Source organism: Lithobates pipiens, unplaced genomic scaffold, assembly GCF_037356315.1.
Source record: "Lithobates pipiens isolate NorthernLeopardFrog02 unplaced genomic scaffold, aLitPip1_a1.2 Scaffold_16, whole genome shotgun sequence".
NCBI lineage: Eukaryota > Metazoa > Chordata > Amphibia > Anura > Ranidae > Lithobates > Lithobates pipiens.
Window position 1 is genome coordinate 572,722,747 of NW_027507748.1, and position 26,768 is coordinate 572,749,514.

General features: G+C 42.2%; 1 protein-coding gene across 1 annotated transcript in view; it reads right to left on the reverse strand.

Moving 5' to 3' along the window:
- Nucleotides 1-382: 382 nt before the first annotated feature.
- GTF2H4 (general transcription factor IIH subunit 4) overlaps nucleotides 383-26,768 on the reverse strand; it is a 58,087-nt gene continuing 31,701 nt past the window's right edge. The window contains exons 8-14 of the mRNA XM_077483745.1: nucleotides 26,605-26,673; nucleotides 26,394-26,477; nucleotides 24,775-24,907; nucleotides 23,247-23,377; nucleotides 11,783-11,830; nucleotides 1,446-1,524; nucleotides 383-1,015 (exon numbers count right to left, since the gene is read on the reverse strand). Of these exons, the coding sequence (XP_077339871.1) occupies nucleotides 846-1,015; nucleotides 1,446-1,524; nucleotides 11,783-11,830; nucleotides 23,247-23,377; nucleotides 24,775-24,907; nucleotides 26,394-26,477; nucleotides 26,605-26,673 (714 nt within the window). The 3' untranslated portion in view covers nucleotides 383-845. The remainder of the gene's footprint in view (nucleotides 1,016-1,445; nucleotides 1,525-11,782; nucleotides 11,831-23,246; nucleotides 23,378-24,774; nucleotides 24,908-26,393; nucleotides 26,478-26,604; nucleotides 26,674-26,768) is intronic.

A 26,768-nucleotide genomic window follows, 5' to 3' on the forward strand; every position in this document is an offset into this window, starting at 1 on the left:
AAGCGGTTAAAACAAGTAAAAATTCTATACTTCCCTATCTATTTAATGTATGCCTATTCTATAATGAGACACTGGAGTGTGGCAACCCCCTGCCAATTATAATAGTGGTGTACTAGCAGTACTTTTAATTTGTCCGCAGATGTACTGTAATTTGAATTACTGACAATTTCTTTGCCCACTTGTATATTTAAGTGTTAGATATTTTGCTGTATACTGTAACACAGATGTTCTGGAACTCTTTTCTGTACTGGTTAATAAATATGGTCTTTGATTCATTAAAAGATATTTGGAATCTTTCAGTTGTTTGCAATGGGTGCTTCCGGGCCCTCGTTATTTGGTAATATATGGTAATAAAAAAACAACAAAAGAAAACCCACAAACATTTTGTCCTCACCAGTTTATTTATGGTAGCAACAATTAGAGATAAAGCATCGGGATCCACTTTAAATATTCCAGAGAGCTTTTCCATTAATAAGCCACCATTTGTGAGCATGATGGTTTAAAAAAAACAGCTCCCATACCTACTGGCTCTTAAAGTCTTAGATGAGTGTTTTTTTTTTTTATTCACAGCAACTGAAGAATTAGAGAACTGAAATAAAATATCAGTTGTCTTGATTTTAATACAAAGTATTTATCTCTTTTTGCATTGCTGAAAGTCATAGTGCAGAAACTGGAAACAGGAATCAATGATCCTTCTTTCAAAATGTATTTAGCTGAACTGAGCACAAAAGTTCCTAGTGCAGTATAAAATCCCATCCATGGTGCCATAGCAGTAACAAAACTCAGTGTGATTTCATTATAAACCAGCATTCTTTCCGCTCCAAAAAGTTTTAATTCTGGTCTCATTAACTGTGCTTCTGTCTCTTCCAGAATCTCTTAACATCTGGGTGTCCAGCTTGTGTAACCACCATAACTCGCCGGGCAGGGTTTTCAAACACAAGTACACCAAGATCTTGAGCATAATTTCTTAGCAGCTCAAAGTCCACCTGTGAAAGGAACTGATTGTATAGAACACCTAATGGATAAAAAGAGAAAGATCTTCAACACAGGTTCTTAAATGCATTTTTCTTTGGTAGAATATAATACATAAATTCACATTATTTCTCTGTTAGCTTGCTGCAATTAATGATATTAGAAATATTAATTTCTTAAACCTCACCACCCACATTTAAATCTGACTGTACAGTTGTCTTACAAGTTGATTCCTCCTACTTCTTTTTAAAACAATAATTGTTTGTTGGTGCTGTGAGAAAGAGGTATGTAATAACTATATGTATAAAGAAACTCTGGGCTGAGGTTGGAAATAGCTAACACATATGGCCAGTGAGTTGGATATATTTAGTTAATTATCTAAAACTGTATAAGCACATAATTTTTCATATTAGCAGACGAACGGCACCTGTACATAGCACTAACAAGAAACAGAAAAAACAGGGTATCCAGACCTTCAGAAAAACGAAGACGATCTCTCTCAAGCTCCCAGAGACGAACCTGATCAGTGATAGTTGGCGGAAGAACTAGAGTCTGGAAAAAATAGACAGAAATTACACGTTTAGTTCCAATACATGGTACAGACATCCCAAAAGCATTCACCCATTAAAGGGTCAGTAGAAAAGTCATACAGTCAACTGCTGACATTTTATATATTGGATACTCCAACAATGAGCGTTCTCTGCTGTAGTTCTTGTGTTTCTGTTTATCTGGGAGTTTCCAACATTTCTGTGTTCCAGCATCTTCTGTTGCGTTCCCCCTAATATAAAAGAAGTATAAAATCCAGCAGGTAGAACAATAATGGCTCCCCAATAATGGCTGCAGCAAGTGTGCTAAACCACAGATACAGTATAAGAAAAATGTAAGTGGTCTAATCTCTAGCTTCTACTAAAGCAGCACGATTAATCAGAGTGGAGGGGAAGCCATCGGCTGCGACGGAGCCAGTGTGAAACACAAATGGCGGAGATACCGGAACTGATGTCAGCAAAGAACGTGATGCTGTGGATGGTATTGGTCAGTATCGTGTTTCTTCTTCCCAGAGGTTCCTGGGGACAGCAAACCACCCCAAGTGTGTACATGAGTGTCAATGGAGAAATGGGAGCTGCTAATATGTACTTTTTTAAGAATCAGCAAATGCTCAGTAGAGTAGAGGACCAGAGTAGAGAGCATGGATGAGCTGGGTATAATGATCCCATTTAAATTTCCGACTACCTATTCTGCGCCGTCTGGGCAGACCAGGACAGGACCGATCAAAGGTGGGAGGTAAAATAGTATTTAAAAACATTGTGTGCACCTAAGCCACCACTGCAATACTAGTACAAAAAAAAATTAGGAAAAATATTTGCATTGCCAGTCTGTTCAAGTAAAATTTAGTCAGGGAGGAAGCATCTCAAGTGTCAGGTATCCTAAATACTATACATAACTTTTCCACTGAGGACAATTAATCACTTAAAGATCGCCTGCCGCAGTTTAACGTCGGTACTTTGCGATAACCCCGGTATCCTCTTCTTCAGCAGGCGGTCCACTTTCAGATAAAAGTGGTCTTCGCTGCAAGATCACTTTTATCGGCGGTGGGAGAGGGGGCCCTCGCCCTCCCGCCGTGCTCCTGTGCCCTCCGCCGCTTACCGGAGCCTTCGGTAGAGGCGGAGGCGATTGGATCCTTCTCCTGGCTTGTTATGGAGATGAGTGAGGGGAAGGTGGCCGCCACCCATCTCCATATCATTGCAGGGTGGAAGCGACATCAAACGTCACTTCCACCCATAGCTCTTAAAGAGGAAGTAAATTCTGATGAGTTTACTTCCTCTTTCATTCCCTGCAAAGGTAAAGCATAATGGACTACTATGCATCGCATAGTAGTCCATTATGTGTCACTTACCTGACACAGGAGCCAGCGAAGTCACCGCTGTCCCCTGTATTCCGGCGCATCCATCTTCTCGGTGGGTCTCGCCGCTCCGCCGTTGTCATTCAGCGAAGCCGCGATGACGTCACTCCTGCGCATGGGAGCCGACACTCGCGGCATATCGCCGTTGACCGCGGCGTGCTCAGTGCGCCTGTGTGCCGTAGACAGCGGTGCCTGTCTTGCGGCAAATATCTCCTAAACCGTGTAGGTTTAGGAGATATTTCTTGGACCTACAGGTAAGCCTTAATCTAGGCTTACCTGTAGGTCAAAGTGTGTTGTAAAGATTTACAACCACTTTAAAGGGCCATTTCTATTTTTTTACAAATGACAAACTTTTTTTTTTATTGCATTTTAGTGTAAATATGAGATCTGAGGTCATTTTGACCCCAGATCTCATATTTAAGAGGTCCTGTCATGTTTTTTTTTTTCTATTACAAGGGATGTTTACATTCCTAGTAATAGGAATAAAAGTGACACAATTTTTATTTGTGTAAAAATAAAAAAGGTAAAATAAGAAAAAAAAAATGCATTTTTTTTAAAACATGCCCCATCCCGCAGAACTCGCGTGCAGATGTGAACGCATAGGTGAGTAGTGCTCGCATATGAAAAGGTGTTCAAATCACACATGTGAAGTATCGCCATGATCGGTAGAGCAAGAGCAATGATTGTAGACCTCCTCTGTAACTCAAAACATGCAACCTGTAGAATTATTTTAAACTTTGCCTATGGAGATTTTTAAGGGTAAACGTTTTTCGCCATTCCATGAACAGCGCAATTTTGAAGTGTGACATGTTGGGTATCAGTTTACTCTGCGTAACATTATCTTTCACAATATATATAAATAAATAAAAATTGGCTAACTTTACTGTTGTCTTATTTTTTAATTCAAAAAAGTGCACTTGTAAGGCCGATGCGCAAATACTGCATGACAGAAAGTATTGCAACGACCACCATTTTATTCTCTAGGGTGTTAGGGAAAAAAAAATAGGATTTTTGTACTCACCATAAAATCCTTTTCTCTGTAATTCACCGACTGACACAGCTCCTCTCTGTAACTAAATGGGTTTTATAGCCTGCCATTAGGAGAACTAGGCAAAATTGTTACACAATACACAGAACTTTTAATCCTGCCCCAGGGGGTGGATCCTGTGCTATCAACCCTCCTCACTGCTCCCAGCAGCTTCAGTACGTCAACAAGCAGTATAACGTAGAAAAAAGGAGGGGTGGGTGTTATGTCGGTCGGTGAATTACAGAGAAAAGGATTTTACGGCGAGTACAAAAATCCTATTTTCTCTTATATTCACCGACCGACACAGCTCCTCTCTGTAACTAAATGGGACTTCCCCAAGCAGTGCCAAACGAGGGGTGGGAAAAAAACAGCATAAAAAACTTCATCCACCATGGCAAGTGGGAACTAGTGAAACCAAACGCACAAAAAAAAGCAGTGTGTGGAAAACCTCCACCATATAACCAGGAATCCTCAACAGGAGTGATCCCCAAAACCGCAACATTGCGGAAGTAATACAACAGTGCATCTAACAAAAAAACAGTACTGCGTTTTTATCACAAAACCAGGAAAAAACTCAATTGCAACTACACGGCCGCCTGCAAAACTTTGCGGCCAAAACAAGCATCAGCCGATGCACTGACATCTACCTTGTAGAACTTGGTAAACATATGGAGAGATGACCAGGTCACTGCCTTACACACTTGAGCGACAGACGCTTGGTGTCGGAAGGCCCAAGACATTCTGATTGCTCTTGTAGACTGGGCCGTGACTGGAAAGGGGGGCACCTGCCCCTTCAAGGCATAGGCTTGGACTACAATCTGTCTGATCCACCTGGAAATGGTGGCCGACGAGACCGCCATGCCTTTCTTAGGACCAGCCACCGAAAAAAAAAAAAGTGAGTCTGACTTCCGAAATGGAACTGTGGCAGACAAGTACAACTTCAGAGCCCTAGCCACATCGAGAGCGCGAAGGGCCACCTCCGTGGGGTGGTTTGGCTTAGGACACAACGATGGTAATACAATGTCCTCATTGATATGAAAAGCTGAAACCACTTTTGGTAGAAAAGGACGGTTGCCGCAACACCACCTTATCCCTGTGGATGACCAGATAAGGCGACTTGCAGGACAAGGCCGCCAATTCCGAAACCCTCCTGGCCGATGTGATGGCCACTAGAAAGACCACCTTCTGTGAAAGGGTCAACAGGGGAATTTCCCTTATCTTCTTAAACGGCAGCTTCATAAGCGCCAACATCAGGTTCAAATCCCATGGGGGGTAACGGAGGACGCATCGGAGGGACTACATGCCGTACCCCCTGAACAAAGGTACTCTCTAATGAGTGAGACGCCAGGGGTCGCTGAAAAAAAGACAACCAGGGCTGAAAAGGAGTGCGCATGCCACACTTTCTCCTCACACATGGAGATGTAGAAAAAATAAAAATGCAGCGCTAAACAAACTTTAAACTCAAAAACATATTTTTTGAGTGAATATAAGTGACCTGTACTAAACAAAGAAAAAGCTATTGTATTAATTATAAAACAGGTGTAAACCACAATATGTGCAGAGTATAATGCCTGGTGCTATGTAAATACAACAGTGCATGGACAATGTAGTAATAGTGGGGTCACATGACGTGGATCCTGAAAAGACCGCTATTGCCAGTTCGTCAATCTGTACACAAGTCCACTTATATGGGGAGAGAGTGACCAATCTTCTCAAATGGACTTTAAATCAAGGTACCAAGGAGACACGTCACAGCAATCTGTTGGTCTGTGGAAATATCTGTAGATGCAACAATCTGAGGGCCCCGACATTGAGAGACAAGATCGTTAGAAATGTTCCTGATCCACCATTTAATGGTGTGACTTTCTTTACGGGAAAAGGCTTCTTTCCTTGCAAACGTTGTTTTGCGTGCACGAAAACAAAACGCCCACCTGAGAAGAAATTTAAATTTATGTCCACAAGTACTGGGAATTTCTATGATATTAAAGATTTTATATGCTGTAACACGGAGGGAGCTGTGTATGTTCTACAATGTAGCTGTGGCCTACAATATGTAGGCCGCACCAAAAGACCTTTGAGAGTGCGCATAAAGGAACATGTCAAAAACATTAATGGATTTGACAAACATAGTGTGTCAAGACATTTCTGTACACACCATAACAAGGCTCCCACCCACCTTACATTCTGGGGTAGTGAGCCCTACAAGAAGCATTGGAGAGGAGGGCATAAAGTTAGGACACTAAGCCAATTAGAATCAAAGTGGATTTTCACTTTAGACACTTTTACACCTCAGGGGCTCAATATTGAGTTCGACCTCAACTGTTTTATCAGTGACTTTTAGATTATTCCAGTATTTATTGCAGTTTTATATTCTTATTATTTTTTAGGATTTTATATTGGAAGGGATATATGGGAACTTTGGACTTCTTCTCCGGTATCCACCCACTAAATTGCATGTATACACGCCTGCCTGTAGCCTTGTGTACCTGTTTTATTATGATACCTTGATGACCGCTAAATAAACCCCTTAGGTTGCTTTATCCTTATGCTATAAGAATTACGGATTTGGAGTATCTATCGACTTCTGTCGTTTATGTTGAAGCGAGGCAATGTCAGGTTGTTGATGCTGTGCATACGACCACCTGGCAGTATTATAGGAATCTATTTGGATTCCTGATCAGTGTAGTATTACCATTATTTAGCATTTTATGCTATAGAATAAGATTGGCGTATTCTAAGATAGATATGTGTGCAGCTCTGTTACAGTCAGCATCTAATTGTGTGGTCTTGATTTACTGTTATTTATGTGTTCTGTAGTCTATGTTTACCCGTAGGGCTGCGGGTATAGACTATATTACCTTAATAAACACTCTGCCTTAGATATGTATGCTTGTGGCTGTGTTTGCAGCTACTAGCTAAAGAATATATCATCATTTTAAATAATGCCCTTTGTTTTAAGCTAAAGATTACATTATCATTTTAATTAATGTCCCCCTTGTTTTAATCTTTTAATCACATTTTTTTAATATAAAATATTTTCTTTTAAAAATCATTTCCGTTGCTTAAGGTTATTAGTTTGCAGTATAGAAGCTTTTTTAGCCATTTTTTTAACTAAGCCGGTCTAATAACACAGGGCGTTCAGTCCAAAGGATCATTCCCATTATGGGTTGTTAGAAACCTATGGGAAGAAAGTTATGGACCTAGCCCACATTAGTGGATGTGACTATACCCATAATCAATGGGAAAATGGCCGCGAGCGTAGCACTTAGTAATTAGGATGATTGTGGATAAGGGCACTACAATAAAATGGCCGCCGGCAGCCACGTAGCTAATGATGTCCTCAAAAGCCTATAAGAAAATGGCTGCGATGTTAGTCTCGATAAGGGCTATAAGAAAATGCACGCGGTGCGAGGTCTATGGTCACCATTACTAATAGGCGCTGCGGGCTACAAGAAAATGGCCGTTAATTGTGGATATTATTTAAACGTCTGTTCGCCTCCTATACTCTATTCCCTGATGAAGTCACATGATCGATGACGATACGCGTAGGATTGGATTAGCAGGATACTGGAAGTGACGTCCGGGGTACGAACGAGGAGTTTGTTCGTTTTTACGGTAATGTCCTTTCTATAATAAAGTTTGTTTGGCAGTATATACTTCACTATTGGAGCTCCTTTTTCTTTTATGGTTATGATCTATGGTCCATGGCTGAGTACCTAGAGGGGATTGCCTGTGGTGCCTGCACCAGCCGATAACATACATTCTAACCGCTGGAAATAATTGCTGTTTACCTTACAGCAGTGAGGTAAGGTAGCCACTGCACTCAGTGTGTGAACACCTGCTTTGAGGATTCACAAGATCACCGGTGGAATTATCCCCCGTTTCTATTCACGGAATTAGTCTGTTATATGGCACAGTGTGGATTCACTTATTGCATGGCTTGATATGGATTGCTTTTTTTGTTAAAAATAGAGACACTCTAAGAACTCCTTTTTTGGACTGTGCTCTTTATTATATTTTTTTCCAATTTTTTTATTATTTGTTTCACTGTATGCACTTTATAGATTGAGACACATTTTGGCTCTTATTGCATTGTTTATTTAGTTTCACTGGTTGAACCCTATTTGTAATTTTAGTATTTATTTATTTTGCCCTACTTGCACTTTATTGGGAATATTTTATTACCCTTATTTGAAATATTTAACCGGTCACATTGCACTGGTTTGAATATTGTTTGATTGGCACTGATACACTTTAAAAGGTGCACACCCTGAAGGAATTGATTCTGAACAGTCACATATAGTTATTTTTGTATTTGCATGGCATTATTTATTATTTATCATTATCTATGTATTTATTGAATTAATTTAGTATTTCTTGTGGAGCACAACACCATCTTTCTATTTATTATCATATTTTAGGGGAGGGTTTGCACCCCTGCCAGTGTTTTGCTGCAACCATAGTAGTTTTCTAGTCTATTCATTGTGGCGCGAGGATAACTAACAATTACTATAAGATGGATACACTTACCAGAACAGTTGGACCCGCATGCCATATGACAATGGGTCTAAAGAGCTTGTAATCCCAAAGGATTGTACTCCAGCCTCTGGAAAGAGGGGTCACGATATGGGATCCTCTTGGGAGCGTCCACGGTCCCGAATGGAGATAGGTGGATCGAATGATTACCAACCAGTGATTCCCTTATTCAGGGTCGGAGGTACCTCAAAAACCCAATGTATCCCACTTCCAATTCAGGGGTTCATGTAGATAGCAAATAAAAGGAAAAAGAAAAAAAAAGGGCTCCGGATGGTGTAGGTAAAAAAAAAAAAACGATTGGTTTTAATAAAAAATACGTATTATACAAATATAAAAAGCGATCACGAAAAAACAAATCAACTAAGACTAAAGCAATATGGGGTGCAAGTAATGCTGCCTGACGCGTTTCGACACAAGCGGTCATCAACAGGGGCTTACTCTGTCCCCCCATATTGCTACTATATAAATGCTTTGTTCTAAACCAAATCCACCCACAAATGAACGGAACAGGAAATTGGAATTAATTAAAGGTTTATACAAAACATGTGCATAGAACCATTCATTTGCAAACTTATTTCAGTCAGAATGGACGCATACCCACATCTACAAATGGGTCACTATCACATATACTACATCACCCAGTCCGGGCACAAGCAGAAACCAGCAGAAATCTGCTTGTACCCGGACTAGATTACTGGAATCCCCTCGGCTTCCACTCTGCAAAGTAGACGTGGCAACAGTTTCAGTGGAGAAAAGGCGTATATCAGTTGGTACTGATCCCACGGAGCCACCAGCCTGTCTGACACGTCTGCCCACGGATTCCTCCTCCTGCACACGAATCTCGGCACCTTCCGATTGAGATGGGAGGCCAAGAGATCCAGCTCTGTCGTGCCCCATTTCAGGCACAGCAGCTGGAATATCCTCGGATGCAAGCCCATTCTCCTGGGTCCAGCATCTGACGACTCAGGCAGTCTGCCTGCCAATTTTCCACCCCCGGGATGTAAATGGCTGACAGGGCCGGAACATGTCGCTCTGCCCACTGAAGTATGTGAGTGACCTCCCGAGCAGCAGCTGAGCTTCTTGTTCCCCCTTGGTGATTTATGTACGCCACAGCCGTGGTGTTGTCTGACTGTATCCTGGTCGGACGCCCTCGAAGACGCGTCGATCACGTGTGGAGGCACAGCCTGATCGCTCTCAATTCGAGCAGATTGATCGGCAACTTGGATTCCTCCGTCGACCAGAGGCCCTGAGCTGACTGAATCCCCATCACTCCACCCCAGCCGGACAGACTGGCGCCTGTAGTGATCACCGTCCAGTTCAGAGGAAGAAAAGATTTTCCTGACTGAATCACCGGGGACCTCAACCACCAGATCAGGGAATCCTTGACTGGTTGGCTCACCTGGATCTGCCGATCCAGAGACAACGTAGATTTGTCCCATTTTGTCAATATCTCCTTCTGCAGGACTCTGGTGTGGAACTGGGCATAAGGTACTGCCTCGAAGGAGGCCACCATGAGCCCCAGCACTCGCATGCAAAAGCGGAGCGATGACCACATGCTGTTCATCAGCAGATTGACCGCAGATCTGAGAGTCAGCAATTTGTCCGAGGGGAGAAAAACCCTCGCTTCCCTGGAGTCCAACAGCAACCCCAGGTACTCCAGATGCGTAGTTGGTACAACCACCGACTTCTTTAGGTTCAACAGCCACCCAAATTCTTGCAGGGTCTGCATGGTGATCGCCACATCCTCTAATTCTGAGGCGGAAGATGCTCTCAGGAGGAGATCGTCCAGGTATCCCACGATTGCGATCCGGTGCTGCCTAAGCAACGCCACCCTGGGCGTTCTGTGAATGCCACTAGCAGTGCCTGTAGTCCCTAGGAGGTTCCCAGTTGCAGAGAGGAAAAAACTGTGTCAGCAGCAGCTGCTTATAACAGCAGTGAAACGTTCTGCAGAGCTAGCTTCAGTGTTCAGCAAGGAGCCATCCAGCGTCCTGTCCACACAGTGGACACAGGAAACAGCAAGTGAAAGCACATGTAATGCTGCCACAAGAGAACTGCGGAAAAAAGAGCGCTCAGGCTTCAAGAAAATAGCCGCCAATGTAACTAAATAGGAGATCCTAAAGAAGATGGCTTCTGAAGCTCACCAGGGGAATACAGGCTTTCCCACATCCAAAATGGCCGCCGGACAGCGCCATGCGGTGATAGAACAAAACTAGAAATGTGCTGCCTGCTTACAGCAAGAACAACCTCCACAAACACTTTTGGGACCCCCCAGACCGGGCCCAGGACCAACGGCAGCCGCACAGAGCCCCCACAGGTGAGAAACCAGCGAACCCACGCACACACCGCCCGCAGCGCATGCAGCCACTCCCCTCAGAGGGGGGAAGGAGGGGAGCTAGGGACTTGGGAGAGAAGATAGGGAGGTGAAGTGGCCCCCGAATCAACCTCCCAGGGAATGCCCAGCTGCTCACCCCACCGAGGCAGGGAGAGCCATACTTACCAGTCCTGAAGAGCTGGGAGACATTCCATCACAGACCTACTCCTGTGCAGTTACAGGGTAGCTGTTGGCCCGGTATACTGTGATCCAGACAGCAGTAGCCTGGTCATATGTATATCCCGGAGCATTGAAGCTCACCAACCACCTCTGGAGCTGAGGCATGTCGTGGCCTGCCGAGCCTTAGCTGTGGCCTGCTCACGCTCGATGGCCGGACTGGGGAGACTACAAGGATACCATTAACCAGCCTGTCACTCAGCCGGCAGCTGATAGAAGATCCCAGGATCTTTCATCTTGCGCAAAAAAACATCAAACCTGCAGCAAAAACAGGGACCGAGAGGGCCCGCAGGGTTCCTAGGTCATTCTCCTTACTAGGCAAAATAAAAACTGAAGCTGCTGGGAGCAGTGAGGAGGGTTGATAGCACAGGGTCAACATGGGGCGGGATTAAAAGTTCTGTGTATTGTGTAACAATTTTGCCTAGTTCTCCTAATGGCAGGCTATACAACCCATTTAGTTACAGAGAGGAGCTGTGTCGGTCGGTGAATATAGGAGATTATATATATATATATATATATATATATATATATATATATATATATATATATATATATAATGTTTGGGGGTTCTAAGTAATTTTCTAGCAAAAAAACTAACAAAACAGTTTTTAACTTCTAAACAACAAATCTCAGAAAGAGGCTCTGTTCTTAAGTGGTTAATATGTTTATCTAGATATGACATTTTTTATAATTGTTTTTTTTCAATCTTTGAATTCATGCAGTGAACTTAGGAAAAAAATCTATAGGGACTGCTACAAATATGGGACATTTAACACCTTAGCAAAGGAAAATATCTCACCTGTTGCAACATCACAGGGTGTGCTCTAGTCCTCATGAAATGGATTATCTAAAGATTGGAATACAAACATTAGGAACTTTCAGTCTCCTACACTGCAGTATGTTAATCCTAGGCGCATCAATTTCCCTTGCAATCAAACATTGAGATGAACTTGTTTCTATATACAAGAGGCAAGAATAACTATCCATACAGAAGCCACAGAGTGGTCCCCTTTTCTGCGTTTCTTAATGACCATAAACTATTACGCAGACTGCAATTTATAGAGGTAATCCTTTGCGCCACCTAAACTGACCTGGTTACTACACGCATTCCAAAGTCTATCAATATTGTGCAAAGAATCCCCTACTAATAGTCTCATTTGAATTGTGTGTAGCATTGATATAATCGTATCTTATATGCGATTCTCTACAAAACCCTTGTACAGATTTTGCATTTTTTAAGAGACAACAGAATGGGAGCTGCCAATTCATTTATCACAATCTAAACCAGGGGTAGGCAACTTTTTGAGCACAATGTGCCGAAATTTTCTTTCAAAGAAATTGAGCGTGGCGATTTTATAACAAAAAATGGATGAATAAAGGAATTCTGAAATTGGAATGCATTAGTGTCTCACTGACACTTCCCTGCGCTGCTCTGCTGATGGGTAGGGAGTCGAGTGCCTTCAAAAGAGGCTTTGCGTGCCGCTTGCTGATGTTTCCATTATGTTCATTTACATGCTTTCAGGAATGCCAAGAGGAAAATACAACATTACACATTTTTGGCACATTTGGCAAACGTTTTACATTTTTTGAGTATCAATATTTAAGTTCCCAATTGATAATAGGATTTTTCCTACAGCTTACCTGTAAAATCCTTTTCTTGGAGTACATCACGGGACACAGAGCAGCTATAGTAATTACTATCTGGGTTAATACGCCACCTATAGGTGAATGGACACCAGCACACCCAAAAGACAGGAAGTCTCCCCTCTATATAACCCCTCCTATACAGGAAGTATCTCAGTTTTGTAGCAAGCAATTGCAAAAAGAGGGGAGGGACCACTGTGTCCCGTGATGTACGCCAAGAAAAGGATTTTACAGGTAAGCTGTAGGAAAGATCCTATTTTCTTTATCGTACATCACCAAAGAAGCACCTACTCTATTTTGAATACGCTAAAGGACCAAAGGAGATGTGGACACCGCCAGATCTCTGAACCTGAGAGCGGTGCCCCTGCTTCCCCTGGCTGCCTCTCTTTTCTGGAACCATTTAATTGGTATAACGCAGCAACTATATTACCCAATCTAATATACAGTCCTCTAAGGATGCAGGCGTAAAACAATGTGGATTTATGCAACCATGTAGGTATACAAGTATTCTTGCCATTCATGCATTTATGTATGCAGTATAAGGTCAATAAGCACACACGCAAGTACCCTCAGGCAAACAAGCACTCAGGCAAATAAGCCCATATGCACATAGTTCTATGCAAATAAGCACATATGTATGTAATTCCAGGAAAATAAGTATATAAGTATACAGCTGTAAATAAACATACGTAAGCAATACAAATGAAAACATGCCAGCATGTGTTTAAGCAATATGTATCTATGGAAGCATGTGCTTATGCAACTATGCATTTAGGCAAAATATGAAAGCGTGCACTGTACACACGCATTCATGCAACATATGCCCATGGAAACAAGCAGTTTCGCAATAAGCGAGCATGCGTTTATGAAATGTGTTTATGCATCATGCAACACGTATCTACGCAGACATGTATAAACATGTATCCTTATGCGATCAAGTATCCTTATGCGATCATGTATAAACATTCATCTTTATGCAACCATGTATCCTAATGCAATCATGTATCTTTATGTGATCAAATAGCTTTATGCGATCATGTAAACATGCGTCTTTATGCAATCATGTATCCTTATGCAATCATGTATAAACATGCATCTTTATGCAATTAAGTATCTTTATACAACCATGTATCCTTTTGCGATCATGTATATTTAAGCAAACATGCATCTTTATGCGATCATGCATCCTTATGCAATCAAGTATAAACATGCATATTTATGCAACCATGTATCTTTAAGCGCTCAAGTATCTTTATGCAACCATGCATATTTAAACAAACATGTATAAACATGCATCTTTATGCAACCATGTATCTTTAAAAAATCATGTATCTTTAACCACTTAAGGACTGCCTCATGCCATTGTACGTCATCACAATGGCGTGTACAGGCACAAGCACGTACATGTACGTGCTTGCCTTCCAGCTGGTGGGGGGTCCGATCGGACCCCCTCCCGCTGGATGCGGAGGTCCGTTTCGCTGCAGGAGCGATCTGGGATGAGGGGATGGCCGTTGGTTTCTGGCCATCCCCTCTCGATCGCTCCTGGCGAATGAGAAGCTTCCTCCCCTGTGTATAGTAAACACAGGCAGGGAGGAAGTGATGTCATTCTCCTCGGGGCGGTCTTATTGACCGGACTACGAGAAGACAGAAAGTAAGTGTGCACCAACACTACACTGACATGTAGGCACACACAGGCACACAACCCCCTCCCCCCCCAGTCACAGTGTCACTGATTGCAGTGATCATTTATTTACTGATCAGTTGTTTATCAGTTTATCAGTTGTAAAAGTAAAAACTGTCAGGGCAGTTAGTGTTAGGTCCAGGGTAGCCCCCTACCACCCCCCAATAAAGGTTTCACCCCCTTTTGCCAGTGTCACTAAGCGATCATTTTTCTGATCGCTGCATTAGTGTCGCTAGTGTTGCTAGGTAGCTAGTTATTTTTTTAGGTTTACCGCCAGGTTTTTATAGCGCTAGGTACCCCGATATACTACCCAATAATAGTTTTAACCCCCTGATTGCCGCTAGTTAACCCTTTCACCCCCTTTTTCCAGTGTCACTAAGCGATCATTTTTCTGATCGCTGCATTAGTGTCGCTAGGTAGATAGTTATTTTTTTAGGTTTACCGCCAGGTTTTTATAGCGCTAGGTACCCCGATATACTACCCAATAATGGTTTTAACCCCCTGATTGCCCCTAATTAACCCTTTCACCAGCGATCACAGTATAAGTGTCACTGGTGACGCTGGTTAGCCAGTTAGTTATTTAGATTCCCCGTCAGGTTTTTATATAGCGCCAGGGACCCCCATATACTACCTAATAAAAATTTGAACCCCCTGATTGCCCCTAATTAACCCTTTCACCAGTGATCACCGTATAAGTGTTACGGGTGACTCTGGTTAGTTTGCTTTTTATAGCATCAGGGCACCCACCATTTATTACCCAATAAAGGTTTAACCCCCTGATCACCCGGCGGGTGATATCAATTAGGTTTTAGGGTCAGGGTCTGCGTCGCCCCAGGCAGCGCTAGGTTAGTGCCAGTACCGCTAACACCCACGCGCAAAGCATAAACCTCCCGTAGTGGTATAGAATCTGAACAGATCAATATCTGACTGATCAGATCTACACTAGCGTCCCCAGCAGTTTAGGGTTCCAAAAAAAGCATTGTTAGCAGGATCAGCCCAGATACCTGCTAGCACCTGTATTTTGCCCCTCCACCCAGCCCACCCAAGTGCAGTATTGATCGATCACTGTCACTTACAAAACACTAAACGCATAACTGCAGCGATCGCAGAGTCAGGCCCGATCCCTGCGATCGCTAACAGTTTTTTTTGGTAGCGTTTTATATTTAAATCTGGAAGGCAGTGCTTGGTTTTCGGGGTCCCGTACATGGCTAGGCTCCCAAAAGTCCCCCACATGTGTATACCCGTACTCGGGAGAAGCAGCAGAATTTATTTTGGGGTGTAATTTGACTTATGCCCATAGAATGTGTGAGCAATATATCATTTAGTGACAACTTTGTGCAAAAAAAAAAAAAAAAAAAAATTGTAATATTGTGGAAAAACATGAAATATTTCATGGACTCAACATGCTTCTCAGTAAATAGCTTGGGGTGTCTACTTTCCAAAATGGGGTCATTTGGGGGGGTTTGTGCTATTTTGACATTTTATGGCCTTCGAAACTGTGATAGGTAATGAGGAGTGAAATCAAAAATTTGCACCCTTAGAAATCCTGAAGGCAGTGATTGGTTTTCGGGGTGCCGTATGCGGCTAGACTCTCAAAAAGTCCCACATATGTGGTATCCCCGTACTCAGGAGAAGCAGCAGAATATATTTTGGGGTGCAATTCCACATATAACTATGGCATGTGTGAGCAATATATCATTTAGTGACAACTTTTTGTAAACTTTTATTTTTTTTGTCATTATTCAATCACTTGGGACAAAAAAAATATTCAATGGACTCAACATGCCCCTCAGCAATTTCCTTGGGGTGTCTACTTTCCAAAATGGGGTCATTTGGGGGGGGGGGGGTTGTACTGCCCTGCCATTTTAGCACCTCAAGAAATGAGAAAGGCAGTCGTAAATTAAAAGCTGTGTAAATTCCAGAAAATGTACTCTAGTTTGTAGACGCTATAACTTTTGCGCAAACCAATAAATATACGCTTATTGACATTTTTTTTTACTAAAGACATGTGGCTGAATAAATTTTGCCCTACATGTATGACTAAAATTGAGTTTATTCGATTTTTCTTATAACAAAAAGAAGAAAATATATTTTTTTCTCAAAATTTTCGGTCTTTTTCCATTTATATCGCAAAAAATAAAAATCGCAGAGGCAATAAAATACCATCAAAAGAAAGCTCTATTTGTGGGAAGAAAAGGACGCAAATTTCGTTTGGGTACAACATTGCATGACCACGCAATTACCAGTTAAAGCAGTGCAGTGCGAAATTGTAAAAAGACCTCTGGTCCTTAGGCTGAAAATTTGTCCGGGGCTGAAGTGGTTAAGCAACCATGTATCCTTATGCGACCATGTATATTTAAACAAACATGTATAAACATGCATCTTTATGCAACCATTATCTTTATGCAATCAAGTATCTTTATGCGACCACGTATCTTTATGCGACCATGTAAAACCATGTATATCTCTACAAACATGTGTAAATATGTATCTTTATGCAACCATGTATCTTTATGTGATCATGTATATTTAAGCAAACATGTATAAACATGTATCTTGAGGCGATCATGAATAACCATGTATATTTATACAAACATGTCCAAACATGCATCTTTATGCAACCATGTCTCTTTATGCAATCATGCATATTTATGCAAACATGAATAACCATGCACCCTTGTGCAACCATGCATCTTTGTGAAACCATGATCATGTATCTTTATGCAAACAAGTTTAACCATGTATATTTATGCAAATATGTAAAAACATGCATCTTCAGCAACCATGCGTTTCAGCAACCGTGCGTTCCAGTTAGTTTGCAAGCAAGAACCTGCTTAACTGCAGTTGGCCCCATACATAGTTCTGCAGGATTTAGCCAAGCACATATGCACTATACTGGAGATACAACTCCTTAAAATTCACCCATGTTCATGTTCTTCCAAATGTGTATATTTAAACATGCATTTAAGCAACAAGTTTGCAAGCATGTATACTACGCTGTACCTGCCTACAGAGCAGTCAACAACACTTTAACCACCTTCAGACCGGACCCTTTTGCTGGTAAATGACCAGAGGTCTTTTTACAATTTGGCACTGCGCTGCTTTAACTGGTAATTGCGCGGTCATGCAATGTTGTACCCAAACAAAATTTGCGTCCTTTTCTTCCCACAAATAGAGCTTTCTTTTGATGGTATTTGATTGCCTCTGCGATTTTTATTTTTTGCGATATAAACGTAAAAAGACCGCAAATTTTGAAAAAAAATGATATTTTCTACTTTTTGTTATTAGAAAAATCCAATAAACTCAATTTTAGTCATACATTTAGGCCAAAATGTATTCAGCCACATGTCTTTGGTAAAAAAAAAGTCAATAATTGTATATTTATTGGTTTGCGCAAAAGTTGTCACATCTACAAACTAAGGTACGTTTTCTGGAATTTACGCAGCTTTTAGTTTACGACTGCCTCATTTCTTGAGGTGCTAAAATGGCAGGGCAGTACAAAACCCCCCCAAATGACCCCATTTTGGAAAGTAGACACCCTAAGGAAATTGATAAGTGGCATGTTGAGCCCATTGAATATTTTATTTTTTTGCCTCAAGCGATTGAATAATGACAAAAAAAAAATTTTTTTTTTTTTTTTTTTTACACAAAGTTGTCACTAAATGATATATTGCTCACACATGCTATGGGCATATGTGAAATGACACCCCAAAATAAATTCTGCTGCTTCTCCTGAGTACGGGGATACCACATATGTGGGACTTTTTGGGAGCCTAGCCGCGTACGGGGCCCCGAAACCAAGCACCGCCTTCAGGCTTTCTAAGGGCGTAAATTTTTGATTTCACTTCTCACTACCTATTACAGTTTTGAAGGCCATAAAATGCCAAGATGGCACAAAACCCCCACAAATGACCCCATTTTAGAAAGTAGACACCCCAAGCTATTTGCTGAGAGGCATTTTGAGTCCATGGAATATTTTATATTTTGCCACAAGTTGCGGGAAAATTACAAACTTTAATTTTTTTTTATTTTTTTTTCACAAAGTTGTCACTAAATGATATATTGCTCACACATGCTATGGGCATATGTGAAATGACACCCCAAAATAAATTCTGCTGCTTCTCCTGAGTACGGGGATACCACATATGTGGGACTTTTTGGGAGCCTAGCCGCGTACGGGGCCCCGAAAACCAAGAACCGCCTTCAGGTTTTCTAAGGGCGTTACAGTTTTGAAGGCCATAAAATGCCAAGATGGCACAAACCCCCCCCAAATGACCCCATTTTGGAAAGTAGACACCCCTAAATTTAGGGGTACACTAGTGAGACTAGGTAATAAATGGCGGGTGCCCTGAAACTATAAAAAAAATAACTAACCAACCAGCGTCACCTGTAACAGTTATATGGTGATCACTGGTGAAAGGGTTAACTAGGGGGCAATCAGGGGGCTTTATGCGGTAGTATATGGGGGTCCCTGGCGCTATAAAAAGCTGCGGCGAACCTAAATACCTACCTGCCTAACTAGCGTCACCTGTGAAACGAATACAGTGATCAGAAAAACGATCGCTTATTAGGCTGGGTTCACACTGGAGCGATGCGGGAACGCCACGAATCCGCGGCGGGTTCCCGCATCACATGCCTCCCGGCGGCAGTTCACACTGCCCTATGCGAACTGCTGGGAGTGTCAGTAAAATGTTAATGACACCCCCAGATCAGTTCGCATATCGCAGTGCGATCTGCAAACTCGGATCGCATGGTGTGAACACCCATGCGATCCGATTCTGCTGCGGACCAAAAAAAGGGTCCCGTGCGAGTTTGCGGCGGGTGCGGCGGGTGCGACACGAATTCAGCCATACTATCTGTATGGCTGAACTCGAATCGCACAGAGATCGGATGTGATTTGCACTGCAGTGCGGTGCGAATCACATCCGTTCTCATAAACCGCTGCAATGTGAACCCAGCCTTAGTGACACTGGCGACGGGGGGTGATCACGGGGTTAAACCTTTATTGGGGGGGTTAGGGGGGTACCTTAGAACTAAAGGGGGCTAACCCTAACTGCCCTAACAGTTATTACAGTCACAAATGACACCCGCCGGGTGATCAGGGGGTTAAACCTTTATTAGGTAATAAATGGCGGGTGCCCTGAAACTATAAAAAAATAACTAACCAACCAGCGTCACCTGTAACAGTTATATGGTGATCAGTTAACTAGGGGGCAATCAGGGGGCTTTATGCGGTAGTATATGGGGGTCCCTGGCGCTATAAAAAGCTGCGGCGAACCTAAATACCTACCTGCCTAACTAGCGTCACCTGTGACACTAATACAGCGATCAGAAAAACTATCGCTTATTAGGCTGGGTTCACACTGGAGCGATGCGGGAACGCCATGAATCCGCGGCGGGTTCCCGCATCGCATGCCTCCCGGCGGCAGTTCACACTGCCCTATGCGAACTGCTGGGAGTGTCAGTGAAATGTTAATGACACCCCCAGATCAGTTCGCATATCGCAGTGCGATCTGCAAACTCGGATCGCATGGTGTGAACACCCATGCGATCCGATTCTGCTGCAGGCCAAAAAAAGGGTCCCGTGCGAATTTGCGGCGGGTGCGGCGGGTGCGACACGAATTCAGCCATACTATCTGTATGGCTGAACTCTAATCGCACAGAGATCGGATGTGATTTGCACTGCAGTGCGGTGCGAATCACATTAGTTCTCATAAACCGCTGCAATGTGAACCCAGCCTTAGTGACACTGGCGACGGGGGGTGATCACGGGGTTAAACCTTTATTGGGGGGGTTAGGGGGGCACATTAGAACTAAAGGGGGCTAACCCTAACTGCCCTAACAGTTATTACAGTCACAAATGACACCAATGCAAAAAAAAAAAAAAAAAAAAAGCAATTGGTGTCATTGTGACTGGGGGGGCAGGGGTAATTGGGGGGTGATCGGGGGGTAAAGGGGGGGTGTGAGTGTGCCTGGCATGTTCTACTGTATGTGTGGTGTGTTGGTGCAACTCACCGAACCTCTCTCCTCGGTGCCGGAACGAAAAATACAGACACGGAGGAGAGAATACATCACTTCCTCTCCTGTGTTTACATTACAGGAGAGGAAATGATGTCACGGGACATTTTCATTCGTCGGGAGCGAGGGGGTGGCCATGAATGAATGGCCGTCCCCTCGTCCGGGATCGCTCCCGAACGAATACCGACCACCGCAGGCACCGGGCGGGGGCCCGATCGGGCCCCCGACCGGCGGGTAGGCAAGGACGTACATGTAAGCCCTTATGCCTGCCCGTGCCATTCTGTCGACGTACATCGTCGTGCGGCGGTCGGGAAGTGGTTAAAGTGCACTGCTAACCATCCAGGGGTGTATCAACTTACAGTTGTACAGTCCCCCTGGATAAGCATTAAATATGCATAATATAATCATGACTTGTCTGTCACACAGTTCTCCCATAGTAAGTACTCAGACTTTGTTAGTATCCATGGGCTGCTGCTATGCCTCCAGAAGCCTACTGAACCTGTTGCCACGTGGCATGGCCGCCCTTCCTGACTATATAAAAATAGGCCACACTGAGCAAGCCTTCACCCTCTAGTGGCTGGAGGAGAAACAACAGCCCACATGAGTAAGAAGTACATAGCATGATTAAATAGCACACTGCTCCCAGTGGCCACCGAGAGAACAGACAGTCAGAACTCTTTTTTTTTCTGCAAACAAATGCACTTACCATTCCTGCTGCAGGACTCTGAACATAACAGGAGTTCAATCTTCACCCATCATGGCGAGTTTTGTCATAAAAGACCTTCAGAGACTGGGTCCCCCTTAATCTGGGGTCCACTCCCCTGGACCTGTATAGCACCCTGCAGGAAAGCACCTTGGTAAGGACAAACACTGCACAGGGTTCCATTACACAGGGTCCAGAGCTGTAAGGCTGCATTACAGGCAAACCTCGAGGAATCTTCTTTCCTTCCAATGAGGCTCAGGTACCATCCATTTAGTCTGACAGCTTTTTTGAATGGATCTGCTTAAAGTCCACGATTCTTAATAGTACCGTCCAGGCCTCAAAGTATGCTCCAAAAGCACATGTATCACATCAGCGACTACCACCTTGCAGACACTGGTGAAAAAATGGAAGTATTTCCTGTATGGGAGGCTTTACATAGAGGGGGCACTTCCTGTCTTTTGGGTGTGCCAGTGTCCATTCACCTATAGGTGGCGTATAACCCAGATAGTAATTACTATAGCTGCTCGGTGTCCTGTGATGTACGATAAAGAAAATAATGATTTTGTCTGAGCATTTGGCATCTTATAACTAATTCACTCAACATGTCTATATGGCAGTTGGTATCATTGTTGCACATCCCATCTTTGCCTTTAACATGGTAGTTTACAAAATCATTGCTTTTCTACATATATGAATAATACAGGACATCACTTATAAACTCTGATCTAGATTTGACACTTGATATTGTCACGCTGCCGATTCAGGGCAAAGTGACAATGTCTTTGCAAAGGGGTTCGTCAACCCACTGATACTGACCCCAGCGAGTTTGTGTCATCACACATGATGACAGAACTTGTGGCGGTGCCATCTTTGATTCTGTATATTGTGGTTCTATTTCTGTTATCATGTAAGTGAACTATAACAATAGAGTTTAGTTTATTTTAATGTGCTACAGTATGGGATTTGCCTTTTTTTTTTCCCTTTGCCGCTTTATATGCCAAAGTTTAAGCCATAATACATCCAGCTGCTGAGTAGTGGGACAGCCAGGCATGGGGGTGTCGTGTTTGTTTACAATCCCGACATCTGCCAAACCAGTTTGGGTTACTGCAAAGAGTACACAGTTGTATGACAGCCATGCACGTGAACATTGGTGGCTTTCACATCGTGCGCACATTTGTGAACTTTATGGTTTACGGACTCTTTATAATTCATTCTATATTTGCAAGGATTTCTTTTAAGATCTCTGTCCTTTTCACAGTTTTATATTATTCTCATTTAAAGTGAAATTACACCTAAATTGTGATAAGTATTTAAAGTGATAGCGCACCTTATTGTGGTCACATGGTGATTTTGGTGCTTGTTGCAGAAGAAGAAAAAGCAACGGGGGAGACCTAGCAAATTAATATCAGTGGGTCGGAGGCCCTTTGCAAAGTTCCCTTTGCCCTGAACAGGCAAGGTTGCAGTGTCTGTTTAAATACAGTGATTTGTTTAAAAATTCTACTTGCTGCTTTGTACATGAAGCACCAACACCTCAATTTTGGCAAGCACAGCTAACAACCCTTCTTCTCCCTTTTTAGGTATCTTGTTCCTGATTTATTTTAAAATTAAGAGTTGACCCCTCAATTGTACAGTAGGTTTAGAGTAGGTGCCCCCCATCCAGTGGCTTGGGAGCCATATTTGACGCTTCTTTAGCAATAGTCAATATGTGCATGCACATCTTAAAGTATTATACATTTTGGTCATTTTTTAGCTCACCTATGTTTATTTACTTTTACATTTTTATTTCTATAAATACTTTTGTGTATCCATCTTCTGTAACTATCCTCCAATCTCTAATCTAATCCTCCTGCCAATTAGTGCTCTATCAAAAAAGTACTGTTTTTTTTTTTTTAAATAGAAAGCGATTGCCCTGCTATGGGCTCTTTGCTTGTTAGCTACAAGTGGTTATTATAAAATGATCATATGTATATTTATATATTTACGAGAGTTCCTAACTCTACGAAATATAAATAAGTGAGGAAACATTTTGAAGACCCCTCATATATACTGCATATATTCATACTAATGTCTAGTATGACATGATAGCATGCCTTTAAGTGTATACAATTCAAACTAATTACACCATAATATAAAAATACTATTTCATTGACAAAAGAACAAAATGATATAATAATTTGTCTTTGTCTACCTTAAGAACTATGGTTTATCTCTTCTTACCTGCTCAGCAGTGATACCATTTCCAATAGCTTGTTGTACACTTTCTCTAGTGACCTGCGCTACTACCAGGTTAGGAAAACGATATAACATCTCCGAAAAAAGAGCTATGAGGGCAATCTGCAGTTCTGAATCTGAAGACACAGCAAACGTAAAAAAATAAAAATATAGAAGAAGAAATGCACATTTTAAAATTCTTGTTTAACCTTTTGGCTGTTGGTCACATATTTCATGGCTGTTCTCCTGGGCTTGTCAGGGAAGTTTAGATCTATAAACCTTCATACATCCATGCTAAAACATAATCTTGAATTACAGGTGTACCTTGCAATCTACTTAAAGTGGACGTTTAGGCAAAAACTAACTCTAACTCTACTCATGCCACATTCTAAGACTAATTTAACTAGCCCTGTAAAGCAAAAATTGCTGTACTTACCTGTTCTGCAGCCAACCCAGTCCAGTCTCCAGCGGTGGATACTGTGTGCCGGAGAGAACCGACAACAGCTGGGAAATGCCTCGGAAGTGATCTCACCCATAGACTTACTATGGGGCTTCCGTTGTTGGTTGTCTCTTCTGCACACGCCTCCTACACAATGAATACACCGCTGACAGCTCAGTGTGGGACTGGACTGGAATGACGGCAAAACAGGTAAGTACAGTGATATCTGGCATAGAGTAGGATTAGAGTTGGTTAGGTTTAGCCTAAACTTCTACTTTAATCCAATACCAAGTCCCCCCTCGCTAGCCCTTTTGTTTTTTTCTAAAAAAATTCTTCTCTGTGTTTACTTATGCTGACACAGTCCCTGTTCTACATGTTCCCCCTGTGCGGCCCGAACCTATGGAGTTCCATAAATATGCAGGTTCCCATTCTGTACTAAAACTGTACGTGCAGCGTTCCAAGTGCCACACACACAAGCACCACGAGAGGGGCACAAAGCAAAATCTATGCGCCTCTTCAACCTGCAGAGTTAATTGACAGCGGCCATGTGTCCCGTTCATGCTGCCTATGCGTGTGTGTGTATCCCTTTGAAGGCTGCATGTACAGTTGTAGTAAAGAGCAGGAGAGTGTAGGCATGGGGACTCCTACAGGACTCCATGGGGTGTGGGTCTGTACAATCGGGGGACACTTTCAAAAGTCAACTGAGGATATATATTTTTTTTTTTTTTAAACAGCAAATACATGTAAGGTACATTATATGTTTTTTTAAAACAATTCATTTTAATGTCGCTTTAACTTTATATAATGTTAGTGGCCACGAGTCACCTGATTTGTGCAGATCTTTAATTAATTAATGAATTGAATGTCAAACAAGCCCCTGACAGTTTTTCATTTGTCTGTCTGCTCGTTGAGGATGTTTATACTCTATTTCTCCTAATGACCACTGTCACTGGAACTGAAAGAGGTAAAGTCTTCTAATGGGCACACTCATAGTGAAAGAGACTCCTTCTCTCCTTCAGCTCTGTAGGTACATGTTTGGATGGAATACTAACCTAAAGTACATACACAGTATAAAACATGTTACTGCACACTTACCTGTATATGCATAGAGTCTGTAGTTAGTCTCTACCACAATAAAACCTTGCTTGTGGCTATCCAGAGTGGTGCCAGATATCCCAGATGCCAGATTAATAGCTAGTCGTGTTGGGTAGTAGCGTCGGGACTTTCTCTATTAATGACATGACATGACATTAATAAATTTGAAGTTGAGGCAGATATAAAAGACACAATTAAAAGAGCTCTGTAAGCATTAATACATCCTTAAATACATTTTTGAAATACAAGCAGTGTAAGTACCTGAAATCTGAAGCGACCTCTTTTAGTCCCTGTATATTTTGGCGGGAATTTTGCTTTAAAGGGGTTGTAAACCTCTGTCATGAAAAATGAACAAAGCATATACGTCTATAGTATATACTTGCCTCAATCCAAAGCACCAAGGTGTGATTTCTGTCTGCAGTGGTTCCTCTGCTATCTGCACAAGTCGTTTCTGGCAGGTTGTGCAGACTCCAACAAATCCAGGGGGATGGAGAGGGAGCCTCCAGCACACAGCCAGCGATTGACAGCCTCAGCTGTTTAAGTTTCTCTATGGGATTGTGTAGAGGAGTGTATCCATTCCCTCCAGTCATGTCTTAGGTTACACTCATCTCTCCTCTGAGCTGTGAAATGTGAGTGACATCAGATCCCCATTCCCTGCCTCCTAAAGCTCAGAAGTACTTAGTAAATTGTGCAGAAGAGAGTGGTGCAGAAAAACGTGTACAACTAATGTAGGGGGATTTGTTTAATCTCTGTATATCACTTGAAGCGAGCCATGTCACTGGGTAAGGGTCTAACAATTACTTCAAGCCTTGGCAAATCTAGCAAATTACTTATGTTAGGAATTAAAATATTGCAGTCTTCCGAGAGAGCAATGCGCCATTCTGAAGCTTCCCTCCAACCACTTTGCATATTATTTTATATATACTGTGATTCTGTACTTGCCAAATATGCTGCAGAAATCTCCCTCCACTAAGTCTGACTGCAGCCATTTTAACTGTGGGCAGCGGAAGTTGCTGCCTATTCACTTCCTTCACTTACACAGACACAAAGAGGCACATCACCAGCTCTGCAGCCCTGCAGCTTTCTTGGCCCAATTATGACTCATCCCCCTTCCTTCCTGGCAAACTCTCACAAGACTTAGAGAGTTGTGCATGATGTAATAAGCCTAGGCTAATGACCAGACAAACAAGAAGTTGGCTGTATAAGGTATTTACTGGCAGAAAAAAAATGTTTTACTATCCAAAGTTAAAACAACATGGACAGAAGATCTAATAGATGAGAAGATGAAACAATTACTGAAGAGCCGCTTTAAGTACATGGAGGGATAAGTATTTCAGCTAAAAATGAACAGCAACTTTGTGTACATTTTTTGTAAACAGGTTATACATAAATAGTTTTAAAAACACAAATTGATAATCGGAGAATTAAAGAATATATTGTTAGTATATTGATAGATATCATCGGCCTAAAGCCACTATGAATTACGTTGTCTTACAAAATGGTGATACTAAATAATACAATTTAAACATGTTTTTACTCAAATTAGATTGCCAACATTGAAAGCGTATAATTCAGATGCAAAAACATTCTTATTTTAAATATCAGAAGGAACCGCTTACCTTTCTCTGAAACACTAGTCCAAATTCCCGCAGATGCTGCAGGAAAGTCTGTAAGGAGTCACTCATCCCTTCCACGGAGTAATCCTTTTATTTAGTAAAGACAAGATGGGAAATTAATAAGGCCTTTCATTATAAATTAATGTTAGCATAGACTGTTTTATACTTTGGCTAGTATGCCATGCTTTACAATATGTGTTATATCTTATAATACCTTTCCAAGTGTTGAGAAGCTCAGCTGGAACATGAAAGAAAGAATCTCTACAAGATTCATCCCACGTGACTGCAGATGACAAAACAATGGCATTACACACAGGAGCAGAGACCAACACTAAATAAAATGCTGTAATAGACCAGTTCTATAAGTATTGGCAGTTC